The sequence below is a fragment of the Berghia stephanieae genome, chromosome 4, assembly GCF_034508935.2.
Source record: "Berghia stephanieae isolate SIO BIC M18660-M18661 chromosome 4, UCSD_Bste_1.3, whole genome shotgun sequence".
Classification (NCBI taxonomy): Eukaryota; Metazoa; Mollusca; class Gastropoda; order Nudibranchia; family Aeolidiidae; genus Berghia; species Berghia stephanieae.
In genome coordinates, this window is record NC_088363.1 from 9,447,103 (window position 1) to 9,469,602 (window position 22,500).

Here is a 22,500-nt window from a genome sequence, read left to right on the forward strand (position 1 = left end):
CACCTATCAGGCGTCATGTCCCGTCCTACATGTTAAGTGTTGCTGTTGGCAAGGGACCTCTTGTAAAGCGCTTTGAGCACGTTTAATGGATATTGCTTTATATTAAATGTGCTCTATTTTTTTCAGATCTGCAGTCATAAAGTAATATGAACTTGTTATCATAGACCAATAGCCACAAAATCTCCTCGCTTTATATCCTTGCCCATCCTGTGAGCAAGTCTTAAAATTAAAAAAATTGAGCTTTATATAGCGCAATATCCACTAAATGTGCTCAAAGCGCTTTACAAGGGGTATCTGGTCAACAGCAACATTTAACATGTAGGATGAGACATGACGCCTGTTTTTCGGACAAAGACAACGCTGTTAATGGCCAGGTACTCATTTTACACCTGAGTACGGTGAGAGAATGTGAGTAAAGAGCCTTTTCCAAGGACTCAACTATGCGCCGAGCGCGAGGCTCGAACCCAGGACCTTCCGATCCGAAAGCGAGTGTCATACCACTAGACCACATAGCCGCAAGTCTTAGCACGTAGGGGACAGCGTGGCACAGCGGTAAGGTCTTTGCTTCGTACCCAAAAGGTACCGAGTTCGATCACCCGCCGCTGCACTGTGTGACCTTGAGCAAGTCACCTCACCCGAGCTGCACTGCGGCTAAAGCCTGGGTTATTCCAGTCTCCCCTTGGAGTCACAGACTACTGTGTTATTTATGCTTGGAATATACCTTAAAGACAAATTTCCCCTATGGGATGAATAAAGGGAATTTTGTATTTTGAATTTGAATTGTTGAGAAAGGGATTTGCCGCAATAGATAGCATGCGCTTGGCTAAGAAGCTCATAACATTGCCATCCGGAAGTATAACGGACCAATACACAAAACTGTGTGTATCCATGAACGTTTATAGTCGGGTTAATACAGTTCAGTGAGCATTACTCATAAACGCGGATGGCAAAAAACAATAACAAAGGTATTAGTGACGTCATCTTCGAACTATCTGTACAGGCGCCATAATCATTTTTATGTCAACAAACAACACGCTTTTATTGATTAGATGCTCATTTGACATAGAAGTTTGGTGGGAAGACGTGAATAAAGACCAATGTTCCTGAATAATTTTATGGCACCTGTAACAGAAGGACCTGAACCAGAGACTCGCGGGCAATACCCAATAGAATAAACTCAGCTCTTTGTTATTAGTGATTAGTTTTCAGCAAAATATAACAATCAGACACGAAACGTTAGAGGTTAAACACAGATTTAGGTGTTAGAATTTGTAATTTGGCGGGCGGGTGATGTGAGAAGTATACCTAAACTCATAGCATCAATAGACCACAAAGCCGTTCAATGGGATAGATTTTGGCTTAAGAAGGCCTGCCAGTGAAGAGGAAATTAGCTTCTTGTTTTTGTTTTGTTTGTTTGTTTGTTTATTTTCGTATTGTTTGGGTTTTTTTCTGGGGGGGGGTTGTTGTTTTTTGGGTTTTTTGGGTTTTTTTTTTTTTTTGGGGGGGGGGGTTGTATTTTTTTTTTTTTATTTTTTTTTTTGAATATTTTTGTTTGTCATATTCTTTTATTTTTTACCTTAACGTCCAGGATAATCAAACCCAATGGTACAAGGGAGGGAACAAAGATATTATATTAAGGATAGCAATATATCATTAAATCATACAGTTACTTCCCTTCTTTATCATTGAGTGAAATTGTAGTGGTAAATCCAACATGCACTTAATAAACTAATGTAGCCGTCCTTCCCCAAATCTGTGGCCTACACTTATAGCTTGATTGTTGAAGAGTAAAGCTAGAATGTGTGTTTATATTGATGTCAACGTGTACATATATGCAGTTTCGACATCCGAACCCACGTATGGGCCTAGTTAACATTGTTGTAATGAACAATATTTTGCGTCATTTATTTTAGATTACCATTACAACAATGAGCCCATAATGAATTGGGTTATCAGACCTGCAAATAAGTGCACGTCGGATGATGCCTTTTCATATTTGGGGCTGTGTGGATCAGCTGTAGGCTCTTTGCTTCGTACCCGAAAGCTACCGAGTTCGAATTCCCGCTACGATGTGTGGCCTTGAGAAGTCACCTCGCCCTAGTTCAGTTTGCGGCGCTGTATTGCGGCTGACGACAGGGTTATTCCAGTTTTCCCTTGGAATAGACTCTGGAGACAAATATCTCCGATGGGATGAATAAAGGGAATTTTGTCATTTTATTTATATCTACTTTATTTCAAATCTGACCCTTCCCCCTATACACTGGAAAAACACATATTTAGAATGTTGGCCAGGAAACCCGTCCTTCAAATATCGATCGATTTAAATGACCCTCACCTGGCAAAATCTTTCAAACCTGAGACTTTTATTTATTAATTTTTTAACTATAGGAAACTAATACAATGCCCTTTTAAATCTAAGTCTAATTTTTTGGTCCGTAAATTCCGATTTCAACGACTAAAATTCCCGACAGAGTACCGTTTTGAGGCTGCCGGTTACATGTTATCTCACACCAGTGCCTGCTCCCAAAAGTATTTTTCTCCCCTATAGATAGGGCCCGGTGGCTCACCCATACGGTCTTTGCTTCGTACCCGAAAGGTACTGAGTTCAAATTATATCCGCGGCACTTTGTGGCCTTGAACAAGTCACTTCGCCCTTGCTCAATTTACGGCGCTGTCTGCGGTTGATGCCTGGGTTTTCCATTCTTTCATTGGAATAGACACAAAAGATAAAATTCCCCTTATGAATAAAGGTTATGTGGCCTTGTAGTATGGCCATCGCTTTTGGATCGGAAAGTCCTGGTTTCGAGTCTCGCTCGGCGCATAGTTGAGTCCTTGGAAAAGACTCTTTACTCACCTTCTGTCACCGTACCCATGTTAAAATGAGTACCTGGTCATTAACGTCGTTGTCTCTCACCGAAAAAATTGTATTATCGCCTAACAGGCGTCATGTCCCGACTTACATGTGAAATGTTGCTGTTGACCAGGGATCCCTTGTAAAGCGCTGTGAGCACGTTTAGTGGATAAATTATGCGTTATATAAATGCTCAATTAATTTTTTTAAATTTTTTAAACGATCGACGGCTCAGAGTCTTCAACATAATAAAGTAGGTAAAACAAAATTTTGCTTTTAATCATATATTTATTGACCAACATGACAGGAATCTGACACAAGAAATGTATAAAAATCATGCATATCTCAAATCTATTTCTTATTCTACATTTGCTCACTCAATCATTCACATGTTTACCTTAATATGAGGTCTGGGAGGAAAAACAACTTGTATTTTTTTTAATGTGGCCAAAAAACTCGTCTTTCAAATGTCGATCGATTTAAATGAACCACATCTAATCTTGGCAAAAACTCTCAAACCTGGGATTTCGCGAAAACACACACACTTGTAACTACTTCACCTCTCTTCTCTCTCTCTCTCTCTCTCTCTCTCTCTCTATGTATATGTCTCTCTCTCTCTCTCTCTCTCCCTCTCTCTTTCTCTCTCTCTATCTCTCTCTCTATGTATATGTCTCCCCCTCTCTCTCTCTCTCTCTCTCTCTCTCTCTCTCCCTCTCTCTTTCTCTCTCTCTCTATGTATATGTCTCCCTCTCTCTCTCTCTCCCTCTCTCTTTCTCTCTCTCTCTCTCTCTCTCTCTCTTTCTCTCATTCTTTCTTTCTTTATTTATTTCTGTCTTTCTTTCTCACTGATCAAATAGGTCTCATTCCTTCCTTGTAGTTGAAAGTTGACAGAATATTCAGAGTCTAAGCTTCAAGGCCTTTCTGCGATTTGATACATGCGACTTCTATGCTGTAACGGAACATCCGATGAAGACATTTGGGTCAACAATGCTGTACGATGAAAATAAATACAACTTTCCAATTTTGTTTGCGAAATGTCACTCCATATTGTATATCTGTAAATTAAACTAGATTAACTCAGAGCGTTGAAAAAGTCACTCTCCAGACCTCACCTTATTCTATGTGAAGTGTAATTTTAGTAACCATAATAAGTAATGCAGAACACCTATATGGAGGGAAGTAATAGAATAACATTATATTATTAAGATTTGGCTGTTATATGACTGTGAAAGTTGGACAATTACAGAATACATTGGAAAGAAACCGGAGGCAGCCGAGATGTAGTTTCTTAGAAGGATGTTAAGAATCTCAGGGACAAAGAAAACTAATGAAGAAGTATTAGAGCAAGCTGACACTAAAAGGTTACTAATTCATACAATAATAAAACGACAAATGCAATTTTTAGGGCACCTAAATCGACATAAATATATTGAACATATCGCTCTCACAGGAAAGATAGAAGATAAAAAGAGTAAAGGTAGACCAAGAAAAAGATATTTGAGTAGTTTGAACAGCTGGGTGACAAAGAAAGAGAAGAGCAATATTATTTTTTGATGTTATCTGATCAGAGAGATGACTGGCGTACCATGATCACCGATGTCTGGCACAGACTTGGTACTTGAAGAAGAATAAGTAGATTATGATTTGAAAGAAATTAAGGATTGCTGTCAAAGTGCTCACATCACTACAACACAACGCGTACATCTTTGCCGGTATGATAAACTAAATTATTATGACATCGTCAGTGCAAGGAACATACTCTCCAAACAGCTCAATGTAGTCTCCATTATAACAATGCTTCTCCGCGGAAATTCCATTAGAGAGGATTGCCGAAAACTGTGACATACAGTCCTTTTCCCTCTTTGACTTTTCCTTCACAAGCATACAATACAGAAATTTAAGAAGCTCTTTTTGTTTGCATTCATCAAAACATTTTGTTGCCAGCCCCCTGAAAAATCAATCACATGTTGCTGACTGCTACGATCACGTTTTCCTCTCGTGCATTTTTATATACAACAGGGTATAAAGTTACGAACTAACATCTATTTAGGCCCATAATGGAATTTGGAAAAAACGTCGTGACTCTACAGCCTCTACTTTTCTGGTTCCAAATTCCTTGGCAGTGTGTTGTAACCAGCCCTTCGGAGGAATTACAGTGAATAAGTTACACATTGAATCATAAAGTTACATAATTATTATCGTATCAGAGTATAATATAGGCAGTTTCTAAGGAGTACAGGACGTAAAAGGGGCGAGGCTGGAAGATTTTTATTGACTACTATATATTTAGACTAGAAAATAAAGTGAAATCACTCTCAAACCAGGAGATCATTTACACAAATTATGTATTCTGTCCCCCGTGGGAGTGGTTTTACATTTTTAATCAGATAGGAACCAGTTTTTTGACATCACACTAAGACTTGTCTTCCCTATTTGGATGCCAGACTTGAAACTTATGTGACATAGAATAATAATAATAATAATAATAATAATAATAATAATAATAATAATATAATAATAATAATAATAATAATAATAATAATAATAATAATAATAATAATAATAATAATTAATAATATAATAATAATAATTAATAATAATAATAATAATATAATAATAATAATAATAATAATAAATAATAATATTAATAATAATAATAATAATAATAATAATAATAATAATAATATATTCTTTATTGCCCCAAAAAAGTGGCAATTTGTCATTTGGTTACACATTTATAACAATACAATATTGACATAGACACACTCACACAAGATGCACACTAGTAACATAGTAGTTATCGTAAAAAAAATAATAAAATAAAAAAATAAATAAAAAACCGGCATCAACAACAACATCATCATTATCATCATCATCATCATCATCATCATCATCATCATCATCATCATCATCACATCATCATCATCATCATCATCATCATCATCAATATTAATGGATGTTATGACAAGATTATTACATAGATAAAGTTATACATTGATGAGAGAGGTCCGACTAAATAAGAAATAATAATAACAATGATAATAGAAGTAATAATGATAATGATATCGATGGTCCATTGTTGTCATTCAGGTGTTATGCCGGAATAGAATTGCCAGTCAAGCGGTGGATTTTTATTTGTTTTCGAACATAGGATGCAAATGGGTGATCGGCGTAGACTTTAAGTGGAAGTTAGGGTAGAGTTGTATTCATGAAATGAAAATTAGTGGTGTATACTTTAAATGACAGTTAGGACTGACTATGCATACTTTAAATAAAATTAAAGATTGTATACTTTAAATGAAACTTCGGGGTGCATACGTTAAATTAAAGTTAGGGTTAACAGGCATTAAAATAACATTCTATTCAAATTCCTGAAATATTTCTTAAAATCATTTAATTGATTTGGTTGCTCAGTATGTGATGATGATAGCATGATTATAATTGTATTGTTCAGACTGTAAGAAAAAAGACAAATAGATTTTTAAAGTCAAAATAATCAGAATGAAAAAAACTGAACTTTAAAATGGATTGGAATTAAACAAACTCCCTGAAATGATGACGTGTTATAACTCAAACTGAATAAGTTCAGCCAAAAGATTAACAACTGGGAAATGAGAAAGAAGAATGGCTGATTGTGGGGGGGGGGGGGGGGGGAATGAAGATGCCCATCATATTACCCAGACCTGCCCAAAGCAAGCAAGAGCAAAAGAGGATTTTTGACCTGGAAATCGTACAAAAACTTCTGCAGGCAAAATTGTATGTGACCTGACAGAGTGTATGAAGACATCGGCGTTCCTTCACCAACATTCGAAAAAGAAGAAGAAGAAGAAGAAGAAGAAGAAGAAGAAGAAGAAGAAGAAGAAGAAGAAGAAGAAGAAGAAGAAGAAGAAGAAGAAGAAGATGATGATGATGATGATGATGATGATGATGACGATGATGATGATGATGATGATGATGATGATGATGATGATGATGATGATGATGATGATGATGATGATGAAGAAGAAGAAGAAGAAGAAGAAGAAGAAGAAGAAGAAGAGAAGAAGAAGAAAGAAGAAGAAGAAGAAGAAGAAGAAGAAGAAGAAGAAAAAGAAGAAGAAGAAGAAAGAAGAAGAAGAAGAAGAAGAAGAAGAGAAGATGATGAAGAAGAAGAAGAAGAAGAAGAAGAAGAAGAAGAAGAAGAAGAAGAAGAAGAAGAAGAAGAAGAAGAAGAAGAAGAAGAAGAAGAAGAAGAAGAAGAAACAAGTCACTTTCAGGCAACAGATTAATACCGGCATAATATCATTTTGACACGAATGGTTACAGTTGTTTTTAGACAAAGTGAGAAATTGAGTATCGTTTATCGATAAACAATCACAAAAAATACATTTCACTAAATCGTCTTAATTTTATTGTTATTTTGTATTTTCAAAGCTACGTCATCTGTTATCGGTCAAGGTCGTGTAAATGCTGTTCAAGCTTATCCTGAGATCTCATCTGATGGGGGTTCAGTTTGTAAGGCACCAGCATCAATTTTAGAACCTGAAATAGAATAGAGACACGTAAATTCAGAACTTAATCGTTTTATTGAATTGTTGTTGTTGTTTTGTTTGTTTGTTGCTTTTTGTTTTGTTTTTAGTTTTGTTGTTTTTTTCTCTATAATTACAGGAATAAACCTCTATATTGGGATATAAAAACAAGTTTTGATTTAAGACTTTCACAAGCTTTCTTTGGTAAAAATCTTTATTAAAAATGACTGTCTATAACCCAATAAACGTGATTTAATAATATTATTATTTCACCCCATTCAATCTATGACCAAACAATAAATTCGTTAAATTAAGAAGAGTGCAGGCAAAACAAATTGAATTCTATTGAAAATATCAAAATTTGATGTAACTAGCCTCTCTCTCTCTTTCACCATCTCTAAGTAGTTATGTAAATACACCATCACATTTTGTGCAGATCATTACGCACGATTAACAAATCGTAATTGCCCAGTTATGGATTTCTAATGCGTGCTTACTCCACACACAAAAATTAGTTACAAAAGAGAAAGGAGTATAATAATACACTTTTTTCTTTAAAAGAAAACAACACAAAATGCACTTTTTTGTATTGTTTATTTTGAAATCGCCATGCTCAATGCACTTTATTATGCTTAGTTCAAGTTCAATTCTCACCTACAAGCCAGATCAAATTAGATTTCAATTTTGAACAATAATGATAATGATGTGTTATTTTTACAGTATCCTCTATATATGATATGGCAGTGGTGATTAAAAGAGATTCGACAAATACTAAATAAATATTTAAAAGTGAAAAGTTTATGGGGAAAAAAGACGATTCATGAATGATGTATTCTTTACATTAACTAGGGGTTTTTTTAATGGGGCTCCGGAGCGCAGAAATGCTTTGCCCCAACGTGTACCGCAAATAGCAGGTCGCTCACTCAAATTGTTATGGGCCATTGTTGTAAGAAATTATTCTGAAACCAACACAAAATATCGTCCATTGCATCAACGATAAATGTAGCCCATAATTGCGTTCGGTTATCACACCTGCAAATATCTGCACGTTGCTTTGCCCTGTGTCACAAATAAAGGAAGCTATATAATTGACGTCGAGATAATTTCATTTTTAAAAACTGACCTTGATGGAGAATCCATGCTTGACGAATCTGTAGAGAATGAATCCAGGGATCCAAATGACGGAAGACGCTGTCAGTAACCATCCTACACCATCAGCCCATTGTGGATAGTGGTACACAGATTCGTTAGGACGGCTGTAGGTCAACTCTTCGCTTTTGACTGACGTAATGATGAGTATCACCTACAAGTAATTTGTATTGGAAATTCATGATTTTATCCATATTATTTGTTTATTTGTCACAGAATGCATATTCCCTCGTCTTGTCGTCATGCAATTATAATGAATTGTTTTTATCTGTGATTGCAATCAAGGACTGGTTCAGGCGGTTAGATTTGGACGTGGAATGAGAGAAAATTATATCAGACAAAGAAAGAGAGAAAAGCGCGAGATGGAGAGAGAGAGAGAGAGAGAGAGAGAGAAAGTGAGTTAATAAATGAAAGAATAAGAGAGGGGGGGGGGTGGAGTTAGAAGGTATCGTAGGCAAAGGAAAAAATAGGGAGGTGCAATGTTTGTTGATAACTGCAGGGCGTAACTGGTAAAATGGTAAGCGTTGAAAATATCTGCTTATATATTTTTTAAGGTTTTAAAAGGGAATAGTCAAAATCGTCATAAAATTTGTTCCAACAGTAATTCTTCTGATAAACAATAGTAATTCTGTTATTTTAAATTTGATTTAGAATGAGCCATGACTTTCAGTGAAAGCTCAATGATCTGATTGGTATAAGCAGTAAAACAATTACCATTTTTTACACTGTTGGTCAAAAAAGTATTAACCTCGACCACGAAGGAATAATTGGCAATATCATCTTTACGATGTCGATTTTACTAAAGCATAGGATAGAATTATTTTTATAAATCTTTCACTCTTCTAAATACACTCTCGGTACTTTTTTTATTTTGATGATTAAAACGTATTTCTATGGGTGAAATCGGAGGGCATAAAAATGCTAGGTCACGAATGGGTATCTAAGAGGCTGAATCAAAAAGTATTGGGACTGTGTTTACTCCTTTAAAACAATTCCAGGCATCATACTCAAATTAATATTATAGCCTGTCATTAGCCGAGTAGAATGCTAATTCACAACATAGTCTCCATCAATCTCGATGGTCACAGCCCACAATTGTTGTAAAGGTGTGTATCACGTCATCGTAAAAATGAGTTGACTGAACTTTGAGCCAATTAATCTTTCATTACTTTCTTGGCTTCTTCACCATCTTCAAAGCGATGTCCTTTCATTGCTTTATTAAGTGGACAAAAGATGAAAGTCCGAGGGTGTCGAGTCTGGTTAATATGGAGGGTGGGACAGTATGGCCCATCCAAATGATGCAATTACCTCCCTTGTCCTGGCTCTTGTGTGTGGACAGGATTGTGTGAATGCTCGTTCCATCTCCAACTCCGGTCTAACGCGGCGGATTATTGCTTTCAGCTGATACAGAGTCGGTATGTACCGCTCAGAGTTGACAGTAGTTCCCTTTTGTAGGAGGAACGAGGATTACATCTCTAATGTCCCAAAACACTGTTTTGATTTATTTTATTTTTGTTTTGTCTTTGGGGAAGATGGATGTCGCCATTTCATTGATAGTATATTCGACTCAGGTTGATAATGATGAATCCAGCAAGGTTTCATCTCCAGTGATTATTCTACTGAGAAAGCTTTCATCACTTCCACTTAGTCGGAGACGCTCGGACTGTAATTCACCTTTTCACGCTTGCAATCCGAAATAAACAACCTGGGTACACTATCAACGCATACCTTTGAAAATTCCACGGATTTGATGAATTGATGGGTACTTCCATGACTGATTTCAGAGTCTCCTGTTATCTCATCAAGATATATTCTGCTGTCACATCTAATCAGTGCTTCTGTCATTATTTGATTCACTGAGTTGACACTGCTTGGAGGGCGACAATCACGAGGTTTGTCAAATAAAAACACGGCTGAGAGTTGTCAGATTGGGCGGCCTACTAAAAAGCACTGCTTCTACCTAATGCCTAAGTTTTTAAAACTTTTTAATGGCGTTTAAAATGTTATTCCTTTATTGAACAAGATATCCAATGACAACTCTCTATCGTTGATGGACATCCATGGACGCATCCATTTCGAACTGCTATACTTTGTAAAAATTTGACGAATTAAATCATTCATATTTGGATTTCGAGAACACATGTATAAGTCCAAATGAGTCAAATATGACTTCATATTAATAAAAACTTAACTCGTTGGAGATTTTTCCCATTATTTTTTAGCCTCTTAGAATCCAGATTAAATTAATAGCTTTTAAGAAAAATCTTTAAAATCATGAAATTTCCATAGAACCATATTTGGCATTTGATTCTATCAATACTAATATCATGTCTTCATCACCACTTCTTCATTCTTTTGCGGTTGGTGCTCAATACATATTTGATAAAATACGTTACACCCTGCAGTCAAAAAGCTTGGAGGAGATAAAAACATTAATAGATACATACACGGTCGTCTCTCAACGTTTATACCAACTCCTGACATACAACAATGTATACCTACCATCAAAGTTTATTTTCGTCGGTTCTCGGGGCCTTTGGAGAGAACTCAATATTAATGAAATTTTGTACCAGTTATTTCATCGACATCAACCATTACATCTCTGATGCCTTTCGTGTTCCACCATTGTGATTTTGTTGGAAACTTTCGAGTGAATTAGAAGAAATACAACACTTTTGTATTCATGGGACCTGTTTACGTTGCCTTTTAACGAATACCTGATAGACCTATATTGGTCGCACAATCTTGAACATCTGAAAGTAAATATCAAGAATAAGATGCAAGCTATTGGCCATTGCATCATCGTTAAATTTTAAATATTCAAATTCGTCATGGCATAGTAAATATCATGATAAAATTACAAGTCGCATCATCACGTTACCCTACCAAACCAATCGCTTTTCTAGGATGAATCTGCCGTGCAATGACAAATCCCCTGTTAATAGGCTTCAACAGTCGTGACGTCACTTCCATCGCAATGACAGATAGTAACTTAGTAACTGATTCTAAACTATCGACACAATGGCGGACGCCCTTATGAAATACCTCTTCGACGAGCATAAAAATGTATCCAGAGGAGCAAATCATCATAAATCTGATCATGTTTGACTTTTATAAATTCTGATCACATGACAGGTGAAAAAGTTCTAGCCGGATGAAGAATAAAAAGTACAGATTTTCTTTGTTTAGAACCAAGCTGCTCATTGCTGGGCGGACGTGACATCAGACTATTGAATCCTATTGAGTGTTTAATAAAACATATTATTTTTTTTCATCATGATGATCACCGCGATGTCTTGATTGAAGCTGTTTTGTACCTGATCATCATCATCATTATCATGTAGTTCCTTATCTGAAGCAGACGTCGGAGGTCATCTTCCGCCAAGCTGATCTATTTCTTGCCAATTCTATTAAAGCAGCGCCACCTTTCTCAGCTTCATCTGTCCAGGTTCTTATCCCTTTCAAATAAGTTATTCTTTATCTTCCTCTTATTCTTTTTCAATTCATCTTTCCAGTCAAGGCGAGTACTTCCATACCAGGGTGGCGGACAATGTGTCCTAAAAATTCCATTTGGCGTTTGATGATTTTTGTTATCAGTGATCTTTTTCTGTTTGCCATTTCTAAAATTTCTTCATTTCTTTTCCTTTCCACCCATGACACCCTCATCATTCTTCTGTAAAACCACATTTCCACTGCCTCCAGTCTTTTAACCATGGTCTTATTTATGGTCCAGCTCTCACAACCATATAGCAGCACAGACAGTACATAGCAATCCAGGACTTTGATTTTTGTTTTCATGCTAATATTCCTGTTTTTCATAATTGTATGCAGCTGGTTGAATGCATTCTTCGCCATACCTATTCTTTTCTTTATTTCACAATCTGATTTTCCATTGGATGTTACATTGAAGCCTAAATATTTGAAACATTCAACTTGTTGTATTGTTTGTCCTCTGCTTGTTATTACACAGGCTGGTGGGTTATTATTTTTAGATACCGTCATACATTTTGTTTTAGATATATTCAGTTCCAGTCCCATATTTTCACTACTCCTGACTACAACATCCAGTAATTCTTGTAGTTCATGTTCAGATTCTGCCAGTAGAACCGTATCATCTGCATACCTCAGATGTGTTACATTCTTTCCTCCAATACACACCCCCTTCTTATGTTCGATATCTCTTAATTGTACCTGATATAAAACAGAAAACTAAAAACATGGTATCTTTTAGTTCGGTTAGCTATGACTGATGAACAATATTTTGGATCCCCAGTAAAAGTGGGGTTTCCTATTCATGGAAATTTGTCGTTGCATAGCATAAATCTGCAGGAAAATCTTTTAGTACGGTTAGCTTTAACTGATGAACACTATTTTGGATCCCCAGTAAAAGTGGGGTTTCCTATTCATGGAAATTTGTCGTTGCATAGCATAAATCTGCAGGAAAATCTTTTAGTACGGTTAGCTTTAACTGATGAACACTATTTTGGATCCCCAGTAAAAGTGGGGTTTCCTATTCATGGAAATTTGTCGTTGCATAGCATGAATCTGCAGGAAAAATCAAAATCAATCGCGAGACATTTCCAGTCTATTTATACATTGTATATAAATGATTTTATAAATCATATAGATAGTGACTCGCTTGTTTTTCTATTTTTCATTTTTCTCTTTTTGTTCTTTTTCAATTTGTTTGCTTTTGTGTTATCTGGTTGGGGTTTTTTTATGAATAGGGTGGGGGGGGGAGGGTTTTTATTCTGTTTCTTATTGATCTGGGGGGAGGGGATCAATGCTTTGTTTTCACTCTTTTTTTATCTATCAATTTATTATATTTCATTCATACTGTGTGTCTAAAAGATTTCTTAAATGATAACATATTTTTGCTGGTTCTTTATTTTTATCTTATTTCTATTTTTTTATTGTCTTTCATTTGCAAGACAATTAAAAGGAAATCCAATTGTAGTTTTTGTTGTCATTTTTCTTTCGATATGTAATGTTACTTGAAGTAAGCTCACGTTTAATGGCTTCGTATAATGTTACAGACGCCTTCATCAAAACGTTGACCTCTCAGTGCTTTTTTAAAAAGGAATCATAACACGAAAGTTATCGCGGAAATAAAGCACTCAATGTCTCGACATAATTATTAGTCATTCCGTGAGGTAAAAATCAGTGAAGACTTCATCATGGAAATTTCACAACACGAGTGACCGTTATTTTGTCTGGCTGGTGTTTTCGATCGACATTCTTCGACTTAGGAGATGATAAGTGTCGCAATAATTGTAGCTTAGATTTCATTTGGTAATGAAAAAACTCATGTTTTATGCCCGTAACCATACTGTGGAGGACATAGAAATCTCTGTCAATACGTTGCAGCAGACCAGTACTTTTTTCCGTCTCTTCATTGCGGGTCATTTTTAGGTATATGTCGGGCACTAAAACCTTGGAATATCCAAATTGTTTTATTTTCATCTCAGTTGCTGGAGACCAGTGCAGTAGTCCATTTTTTTCCGTCTCTTGAATGGGCGCCATTTTAGTATCCACCGGGCATTAAAAAATACACTTGAGTTTTCAAACTGCTTTATTGTCCGTAACGGTTCTTTCTCAGAATAATTCGTCCCTGCCAATAAGCTGCAGCAGACCATTGTTTTGACTAGTCATCAGTTTTAAGTATCCAACGAGCACTAAAAAGTCAAACTTTGAATATCCAAAAATGAAAAAAATTATATAAGAGTCTTCCATGGCTTATATTAAACTCTGATGTAAGGTTGTCAATTAATTACAATCCGTCACTTTTCCTTGATCAATTGATGTACATCTTGTAAATTGTCAGTGATAGCACCAACGATGGACGCCCAGAAAAACACTTATCCGACAACCTATGGAAGAGCTCTTCACTGCCTCTGTCATGTGTCACGTGTCTTTTATGCATCTATGCATATATTATTTGATGAAGTCTTAGGTTTGTCTTTGTAAGCATTGGGGGGCGGATGGGGGGGGGAGGGCAACGTTTGCAACTATTCAATTGTAAAAGGATGAAAGCGGACAAATTTTTACTTGAAATTATTTTTCCTATTTTTCTAATACACAATATAATATGTTTTGTTGATGCCTTTCAAACTGTTTATTTGGTCTCATATTTCATATTTTTCAAAAGAGTTTGGGTGTGTTGATGCGTTATCGATAACAAAGACGCATAGTTGCTGTAGGGAAGAGAAAATTAAGGGGCGGTTTGGGTCTAATTATTAGGAAAATCCTTCGAAAATTTGATTTTAAGATTTTGGTGGAAATTGGTATCTTATTACCCTAGAAATCATATAATCGAAGTCCAAATTCTTAAAGTAAACTATAAAGGCATGAAAAACACAGTCGAAAATGGTACAGGTAGTAAGAAAAGTGTGAAAAACGGGAAGCTATTTTGTTATTTTCTCAAATTGTCATATTTCTAAGGGTATGGGATACTGTGCCAAAGGTTTCTCTAAATTTATTCAATGAAATTGTCTGAAAATTTACACAGTTATCACAGAGATAATGTATTGTGTCACCATAGAGAGATTTTTTTGATAAGATTTGTGAATTTTTAACATCAATTTTGTCATAACATTTTGATTCTCATCTTTGTAATGTTCTAATGAAAAATCCATAAGCTAAAGCCGTAAAATCTCTCTATGGTGACACACTATCGTACAATGTTGACAAGAGGGAAGAATATGGAGGCCATTCCTTCATTAGTTTTTGTGGAACGTTTGCCACAAGATTGTTATATTTTTTTAAGTCAGACCCCCAAATTAGGTCGCAAAATGGGTATCAACACAGATAATTAAAAATTTTCACCATAAATGTTGTTTTTTAAGCTATAATGACAATACAGAATGATTAAAACCGCCCAATATTGGTAACTACATATTTTTTTTGAAAAGACCCAAACCGCCCCTTAAGAGCATTTGTAGCATAACGCCTCCTACTGGTAATAAATCGAGGTGACCGCGCTGGATGTTGAAAATTAATCTTATGAACAAGGTAAGATACTTTTATGTGCCTTTATTAACCAGTAGTAAACTGCCGTACTCAGGAAAAAACGTGTTCAAAATGTTGGTCAGAAAACTCGTCCTTCAAATATTGATCGGTTTAAATGATCTTCATCTTGGTAAAAACTCTTAAATCTGGGAACGGTAAGAAGACATCACGTGGTCCCTTGTTCGAGTGTTTTTACCAAGATGAGGGTCATTTAAATCGATGGATATTTGAAAAAAAAATAAAGAGTTTTCAGGTCAAAGTTTTAAAAACGTGTTTTTTTTCAGTGTACAGCAGTTAACGGGTTAAAGAGAAATAATGCAATTTATATAGATTGTAACAGAGCTAAATGTTCGCATCTCCGAACATTTTAATATAAAGTTAATTTTTGTCAGCTGGCATCGCAAGTCTTACCAAATTTCAGATTCACCAAGATTTGATACAAGATGGAGGCAATGTGTCACAATGGTTAAGAAAAAAGCGTGCAGTTTGTGTGTGTTATGCGCTAAAGGGTAGGTAGACGTGCACTTATTTGCAGGTCTGATAACCTAATTCATTATGGGCTCATTGTTGTAATGGAAATCTCAAAAAATGCCGCAAAATATAGTCCATTACAACAATGCTAAACTAGGCCCAAAATTGCGTTCGAATTTCAGACTTGCATTTATTATGTGCTAAAGGGTAGGCAATTTATGTTTAAGCTTGTGTAGAAACAATCTTGACATTCTCTTACCAGAAGCAGTAGGGGTGTGAAGAAAAGCCAGCACACGGTCAAATATGGTCTCATCCACTTCATCCACTTGCTGCCCACCATCATAACCATGTTGTCATAGAAACGACGGAAGCCTGTGTGACGATAATAAAAAATATTATAGTATATATATATATATATATATATATATATATATATATATATATATATATATAGATAGAGAGAGAGAGAGAGAGAGAGAGAGAGAGAGAGTAAAATCTACTAAACGAGTTCAAATCGCTTTGCAAAACGTAAATGTTTGAATGCCGCTGTGGAAAACATAGAGTTAATTACAAAAGAGAGACTGTTTAACTCTCTCCTTACCACCATTTTCAGGATCTTCCCAAAAACTTCACACCCAAATAATACAAAATAGGTTTCTTATCACTTTGACATAATAGCGATAAATTTCTTGCGATGCATACGTTCTTTAGCAAAACATGGTCTACAACAGACTGTTCATTTTCTTTAAATTTTATGTTGTACAAAAGAAATTTGAATAAGAGAAGTGTTGGTTGTATAGTAACGAATGTGACGATTTTCCTATAGTTTGTAAGGAAAGGGTTTCATTACAGTGATGTGGTCTTATGCCTTCCGACCTGAAGATCCAGAGTTCAATCAAGTACCGCTTTGAGCAAGGCATAGTTGAGACCTTGGAGAAGTATATTTTTTCCCATTCTCTCACCGCCAGGAGGTGTAAAATGAATACATGGCGGTTAACAGCGTTGTATCTGTCTGAAAAAAAAAATTGTAATATTGCCAAACAGGTGTCATGTCTCGTCCTACATGATAAGCGTTGCTGTTTGTTGATGGTCCTTTGTAAAGTGCTTTGATCACGTTTAGTGGAAATTGCCCTATATAAACGCGCAAGTGTTTTGGAGTGTTTTAAAATTATTATTTCGTTTATCTATCATGTCCATGTTTGTAATAAGTATAAACCCAGGAAAGGGATTGAATCTGTAAAAAAAAAATTATAAGAATGCCTAATAGCTGTAATATCTCGTAAGATATCTGTCTCGTCTGACATGGTCAGAATTGCTGTTGACTTGGGATCTCATGTAAAGCGCTTTGAGCGCAATATGTGATATTACGCAACATAAAAGCTGGCATGTTTTTATTGTGATACTAAGCTGCTATAAGCTGTGGACTGTAAAAAGTAATAAACAAAATTGAATAAAACAACAAAATACCAAACACGGTATTTGGTATCTGTGTCAGTGCATGACATAATCAGTCGGAAGGTTGACATTTTGGATTTGCATTTCTTTTGCATTTTCTGAAAGTATATGCTCCCAGAGCATTTTAATCTTTACTTGAAGTAAATCGGTTGATTTTTCATGAAGTTATGGTCAGATGTCTGGTAAATGTATCCAGCAACGTGTCTCAAGATTTATACGTTTTCATCTTGATTAGCTGTAAAAAATATTTAGAAGTGAAATTAAGCTTTGATATTTCCGAATATGTACAAAAAGGGTTGATTTAATCATTTATGACAAGAACTCATTTTTGATTTTTAAAAATTGACATTCTAACTAACTCAATATCTCAATTCCAACTTTTTCACCATCCAACTGATATTGTCATTCACTGTAACATTTGGTTCTTTTTTGAAGCTGTTATATTCATTTCAGTTTATTACTTTTTACATGTTTTTATTGCAAGTCTAAAGTACTCACCATAAAGGTAGCTGATGGCAAAGACCTCCAGGAATCCGACCAAGAACAGATTTCGTCCCCCGTTGTAGAAATCGACCAGCTGTAAAACGTACATACCTCCCTGGATGTACAAAATGGATAGTTAGAGATAATATTATAATATGTATTTAAAAAATCAAAGAAAGCAAAATCAAAATCAGGAAAAGGAAAAACAAAATCTAAATTTACAATTAGGAACAATGTACTCGTAATGGTACATATAGTATAATTAATCCCCCCCCCCCCCCCCCACAAAAAAAAAATCCTTCAGGAGCCTTTAAGCCCATGAAGCCGGAGTTTATCCCATGTTACTGTAGTGTTAAATATACATTTCAATTGCTTGCTATCCTGCGGATAGAACGCTTGTCTATCGCAAAGTACTTTCAGCCAGACATAACAGATCCAGCTACCCGATCACTGTTTGGCGCACAGCGGGTCAGAACAAAAATCCCAACTATATATATATATATATATATATATATATATATATATATATATATATATAGAGAGAGAGAGAGAGAGAGAGAGAGAATAAAGAGAATAGAGAGAATAAAGGACTGTCGGATGACATAATCAGAAGATAAAAATGTCATGACGTCAAGGAGTCCATACAAACTCGGCAGACATCAACCGACAAGCTGAGGGAGAGATATAAGTGAGCGAACGTACTAGCACTAAGCTATCCGGCCTCTCAGATAATTGAGTGTTAAAATAAAGTTGTTAATGGCCAGGTCATTTTAACAGCTGAGTACACAAAGAGCATGTGAGTAAAGAACCTTTTCCAAGGACTTAAATAGGTGCCGCTTAGAGGAGGACTCGGCCACACGGCCGCACTTAAGGTTAAAAATGTAACATAGGCGTCATGGCTCGTTCTATATGTTACGTGCTGCTGTTGGTCAGGGACCCTTTGTGAAGCACTTTGGACATGTTTAGTGGATATTGTTCTATATAAAAGCTCAATTTTTTAAAAGAGGTTAGAAACCTATGAGGAACATAATTATTATATTATTCTCTTTTAGGGCTACTTACGAACCTTGGAACATGTCCGAAAACGAGTGTCATACCACTGGACCTCAGAATACCCACTTACGACTAGAAACATATGTAGACGTAATTAATGATTATTCTGTTCTATGGCTATACTTACGTTGCAAATGAAAATCAAACCCAACAAGAAATTGACCACACAAATGAAAGCGACGAATAACTCCTTCCTGTTTTTACGACGTAACACGTGAGGGAACTGATCCATCGCACACGTGATTACTGCCTCGACGCCCAGAAACTGAAAGGATAATAAGATACATATATTTTGTAATGCACTTTGAATCATGTAAAGCAAAACAAAAAAAAAACTGTGATCGGAATGAGTGAGTTAGTTAGTGAGTGAGTCCAACCTAGTCGAAATGGACTAATTGCTGAATATTGAATTTACAATTAATAGGATTAAATAGTCTGATGTCACGTCCGCCCAGCAACGAGCAGCTTGGTTCTAAACAAAGAAAATCGGTACTTTTTATTCTTCTTGGTTGCTAGAACTTTTTCACATGTCATGCGGTCAGAATGCATAAAGGTCAAAACATGATCAGATTTATAATGTTTATCTCCTCTGGATACGCTTTTATGCTCGTCGGACAAATATTTCATAAGGGCGTCCGCCATTGTTCCGATAAGTTAGAACCAGTTACTAAGTTACTATGCGTCATTACGAGGGAAGTGACGTCACGACTAATGAAGCCTGTTGCAATAATAACAACAATGCGTTATTAACACTTACAACAGGCAATAGATATCTAACGTAGTATATATTCAAGAAAAAGGATTCATTTTACCTCACTGTCCAATCCCAGCAAGACGACCATTATAAAGAACAGGACAGACCAGAACTGTGCTAGAGGCATCTGAGCCACTGCCTTAGGGTAGGCGATGAACACCAGACCAGGACCTGCGTGGAGAGGTAGATAGCTAGATTAGTTATAACATCGTTGATTTACTGAGCCTGTTTCATCATTGTTTTCAGTAAGGGAAGACGGTATGGACAACTCACTTAATAACATAGATGGACCCAATAAGTTATACAACTGGACGAAATTAATGATTTATTTTAAAATATGTTACATTGAATGATATAATCAGTCGGATGGTGAAAATGTTTGAACTGAGATACTGCCGAAAACTTGTAATATTGCCTAACAGGCCTCATGTCTCGTCCTACATGTTAAGTTTTGCTGTTGGATAGGGACCCCTGTAAAGGGCTTTGAGCACGTTTAGTGGATATTGCGCTATATAAAAGCATTGGTTTTTAAACGTGAGAAGGATAGATTAGCCATAATTTAACTTTTAAAATTGTAAAAAAAGCTGTGTAAATTTGCAAAACCTTAGACTAGGCAACAATAAAAAAAATCAATACGATTACTATTAAAAAGAAACAACAAATTATTAGAAATGTCAAGCTTTATTTAACTAGCAAAAATCATTGAAGAGGTAATGTAAATCTAGGATATTATTTTTGTTGTTAGCTAAAGACGATGTTGAGCCAAAAACCATCTTTGTTACTTTTCTATTGGATTTTATTTCTTTGTGCGGCTATGTGGTTCAGTGGTATGACACTCGCGTTCGGATCGGAAGGTCCTGGGTTCGAGCCTCACTCGGCGTATAGTTGAATCTTTGGAGAAGGTTCTTTACTTACATTCTCTCACCGTACTCAGGTGTAAAACGAGTACCTGGCCGTTAACAGCTTTGTCTTTGTTTAAAAAATTGTAATATCACCTTACAGCCGTTATGTCCTGTTCTAAATGTTACGTGTTGCTGTTGGCCAGGGACCCCTTGTAAAGCGCTTTGAGCACGTTTAGTGGATATTGCTCTTTATAAAAGCTCAAGTTTTTTTGTGTTTTTTTTTCTTTTCCTTTTTTTTTTTTTTTTTTTTGAAGGGGGCGAGGGAAGTTGTTTGTTTGTTGTTTAATTCTAATGGAGGACGACAATCAGAGTGTAGGAATTACCTGACTCGGCCACTTCATCTATGGGACGTCCTTGTTGAAATGCCATAAAACCCAGAATGGTGAAGACGAGAAATCCAGCAAACAGGGAGGTAAAGGCGTTGACGAAGGCAAAAACAATGGAATCTCTAGAAGACAAATCATAACAAGATAATAATTTCTAAAGTATCAAACAATATTGTGACTCACTCCAAATAAGGTGAGTCAGGCTATGTGGTCTTGTGGTATGACAGTAACTTCCGGATAGGATGGTCCTGGTTCAAGCTTGGAACATGCTCTTTACTCACATTTTCTCAACGTACTCAAGTGTAAAATGAGTACCTGCCCAATAACAGCGTTGTCTCTGTCGGGAAAATAATTGTAATATCGCCTAACAGGCGTCATGTCTCGTTCTACGTGTTATGTGTTGCTGTTGGTCGGGGGCCTTTTATAAAGCGCTTGGAGCATATTTAGTGGATATTGCGCAATATTTAAGCTCTACTTTTTTGTTGTTTTTAAAAAATATATAAATAGTATGCGCTTGGCTAAGAAGCTCAAAACATTGCCATCCGGAAGTATAAAGGTCCAACACACAAAACTATGTGTAACCTTGATCGTTCAATAGTCAGGTTAATACAGTTTAATGAGAATTACTCATAAACGCGGATGGCAGAAAACAATAAAAAAGACCCTAGTGACGTCAACTTCGAACTATCTATAGTGTGGTTAATATCATAGTTTAGTGAGAATTACTCACAAACATGGATGGCAAAAAACAATAACAAAGACCTCAGTGATATCATCTTCGTTCCATCTATAGATAGTATGCGCTTGGCTCAGCAGCTCATAACATTGCCATCCGGAAGTATAACGGACTAACTCACAAAACTGTGTTTATCCATGAACGTTTATAGTCAGGTTAATACAGTTTAGTGAGCATTACTCATAAATGCGGAGTAAAAAAACAATAACAAAGACCTGAGTGACGTCATCTGCATACTATCTAAAGCCTGCCACTGACCAAATATTACTCAAAAGATAAGTCTCTGTCCACAAAAGAAAACAAATCGTGAGTTCAACCAATGGAATCACTTGTTTCCTTGAGCTCAACCAAAGAGTGTGTAGGGTAACGTAGTTACCAAGAGCTCTCACTTCTCTTAACCGCAATGCTATTGTCGCGTGCCAGGCGAGACAGCGAGGTGGGTGTGCTCCGCGTGTATCATGCGCGCTCGGCTTACTGATACAATGAAGAAAATACGAGTAGAAGACGGAAGATGCGTGGCTTCACCAAAAGCGGGAAGTGAGAGCTCTTGGTAACATAACAATCGTTACCCACACGCTCTTTGGCTCAACTGACGGCAACTCACCAGAAGCTGAACAAACCTTAAATAATGACCTCAAAGTAAGTCTTAGAGGGTTCCAGTGTCAGGCTATAGATAGGTCGAAGATGACGTCACTCGGGTATTTGTTATTGTTTTTTGCCATCCGCATTTATGATTAATGCTCACTGAACTGTATTAACCTGACTATAAACGTTCATGTATTCACACAGTTTTGTGTGTTGGTC

At 36.1% G+C, this 22,500-nt stretch overlaps 1 protein-coding gene across 2 annotated transcripts in view; it reads right to left on the bottom strand.

Moving 5' to 3' along the window:
• Nucleotides 1-7,007: 7,007 nt before the first annotated feature.
• LOC144969997 (sodium- and chloride-dependent betaine transporter-like) overlaps nt 7,008-22,500 on the bottom strand; it is a 37,741-nt gene continuing 22,248 nt past the window's right edge. Inside the window, exons 7-13 of one of the 2 annotated variants that reach the window (XM_078909133.1) lie at nt 20,958-21,082; nt 19,791-19,903; nt 19,106-19,243; nt 17,941-18,040; nt 16,247-16,359; nt 8,483-8,662; nt 7,008-7,372 (exon numbers count right to left, since the gene is read on the bottom strand). In XM_078909133.1, the coding sequence (XP_078765259.1) occupies nt 7,277-7,372; nt 8,483-8,662; nt 16,247-16,359; nt 17,941-18,040; nt 19,106-19,243; nt 19,791-19,903; nt 20,958-21,082 (865 nt within the window). In that variant the 3' untranslated portion in view covers nt 7,008-7,276. Of the gene's footprint in view, nt 7,373-8,482; nt 8,663-11,010; nt 11,262-16,246; nt 16,360-17,940; nt 18,041-19,105; nt 19,244-19,790; nt 19,904-20,957; nt 21,083-22,500 lie in introns of those variants that run through there. The other variant, XM_078909134.1, reaches the window with a different exon arrangement.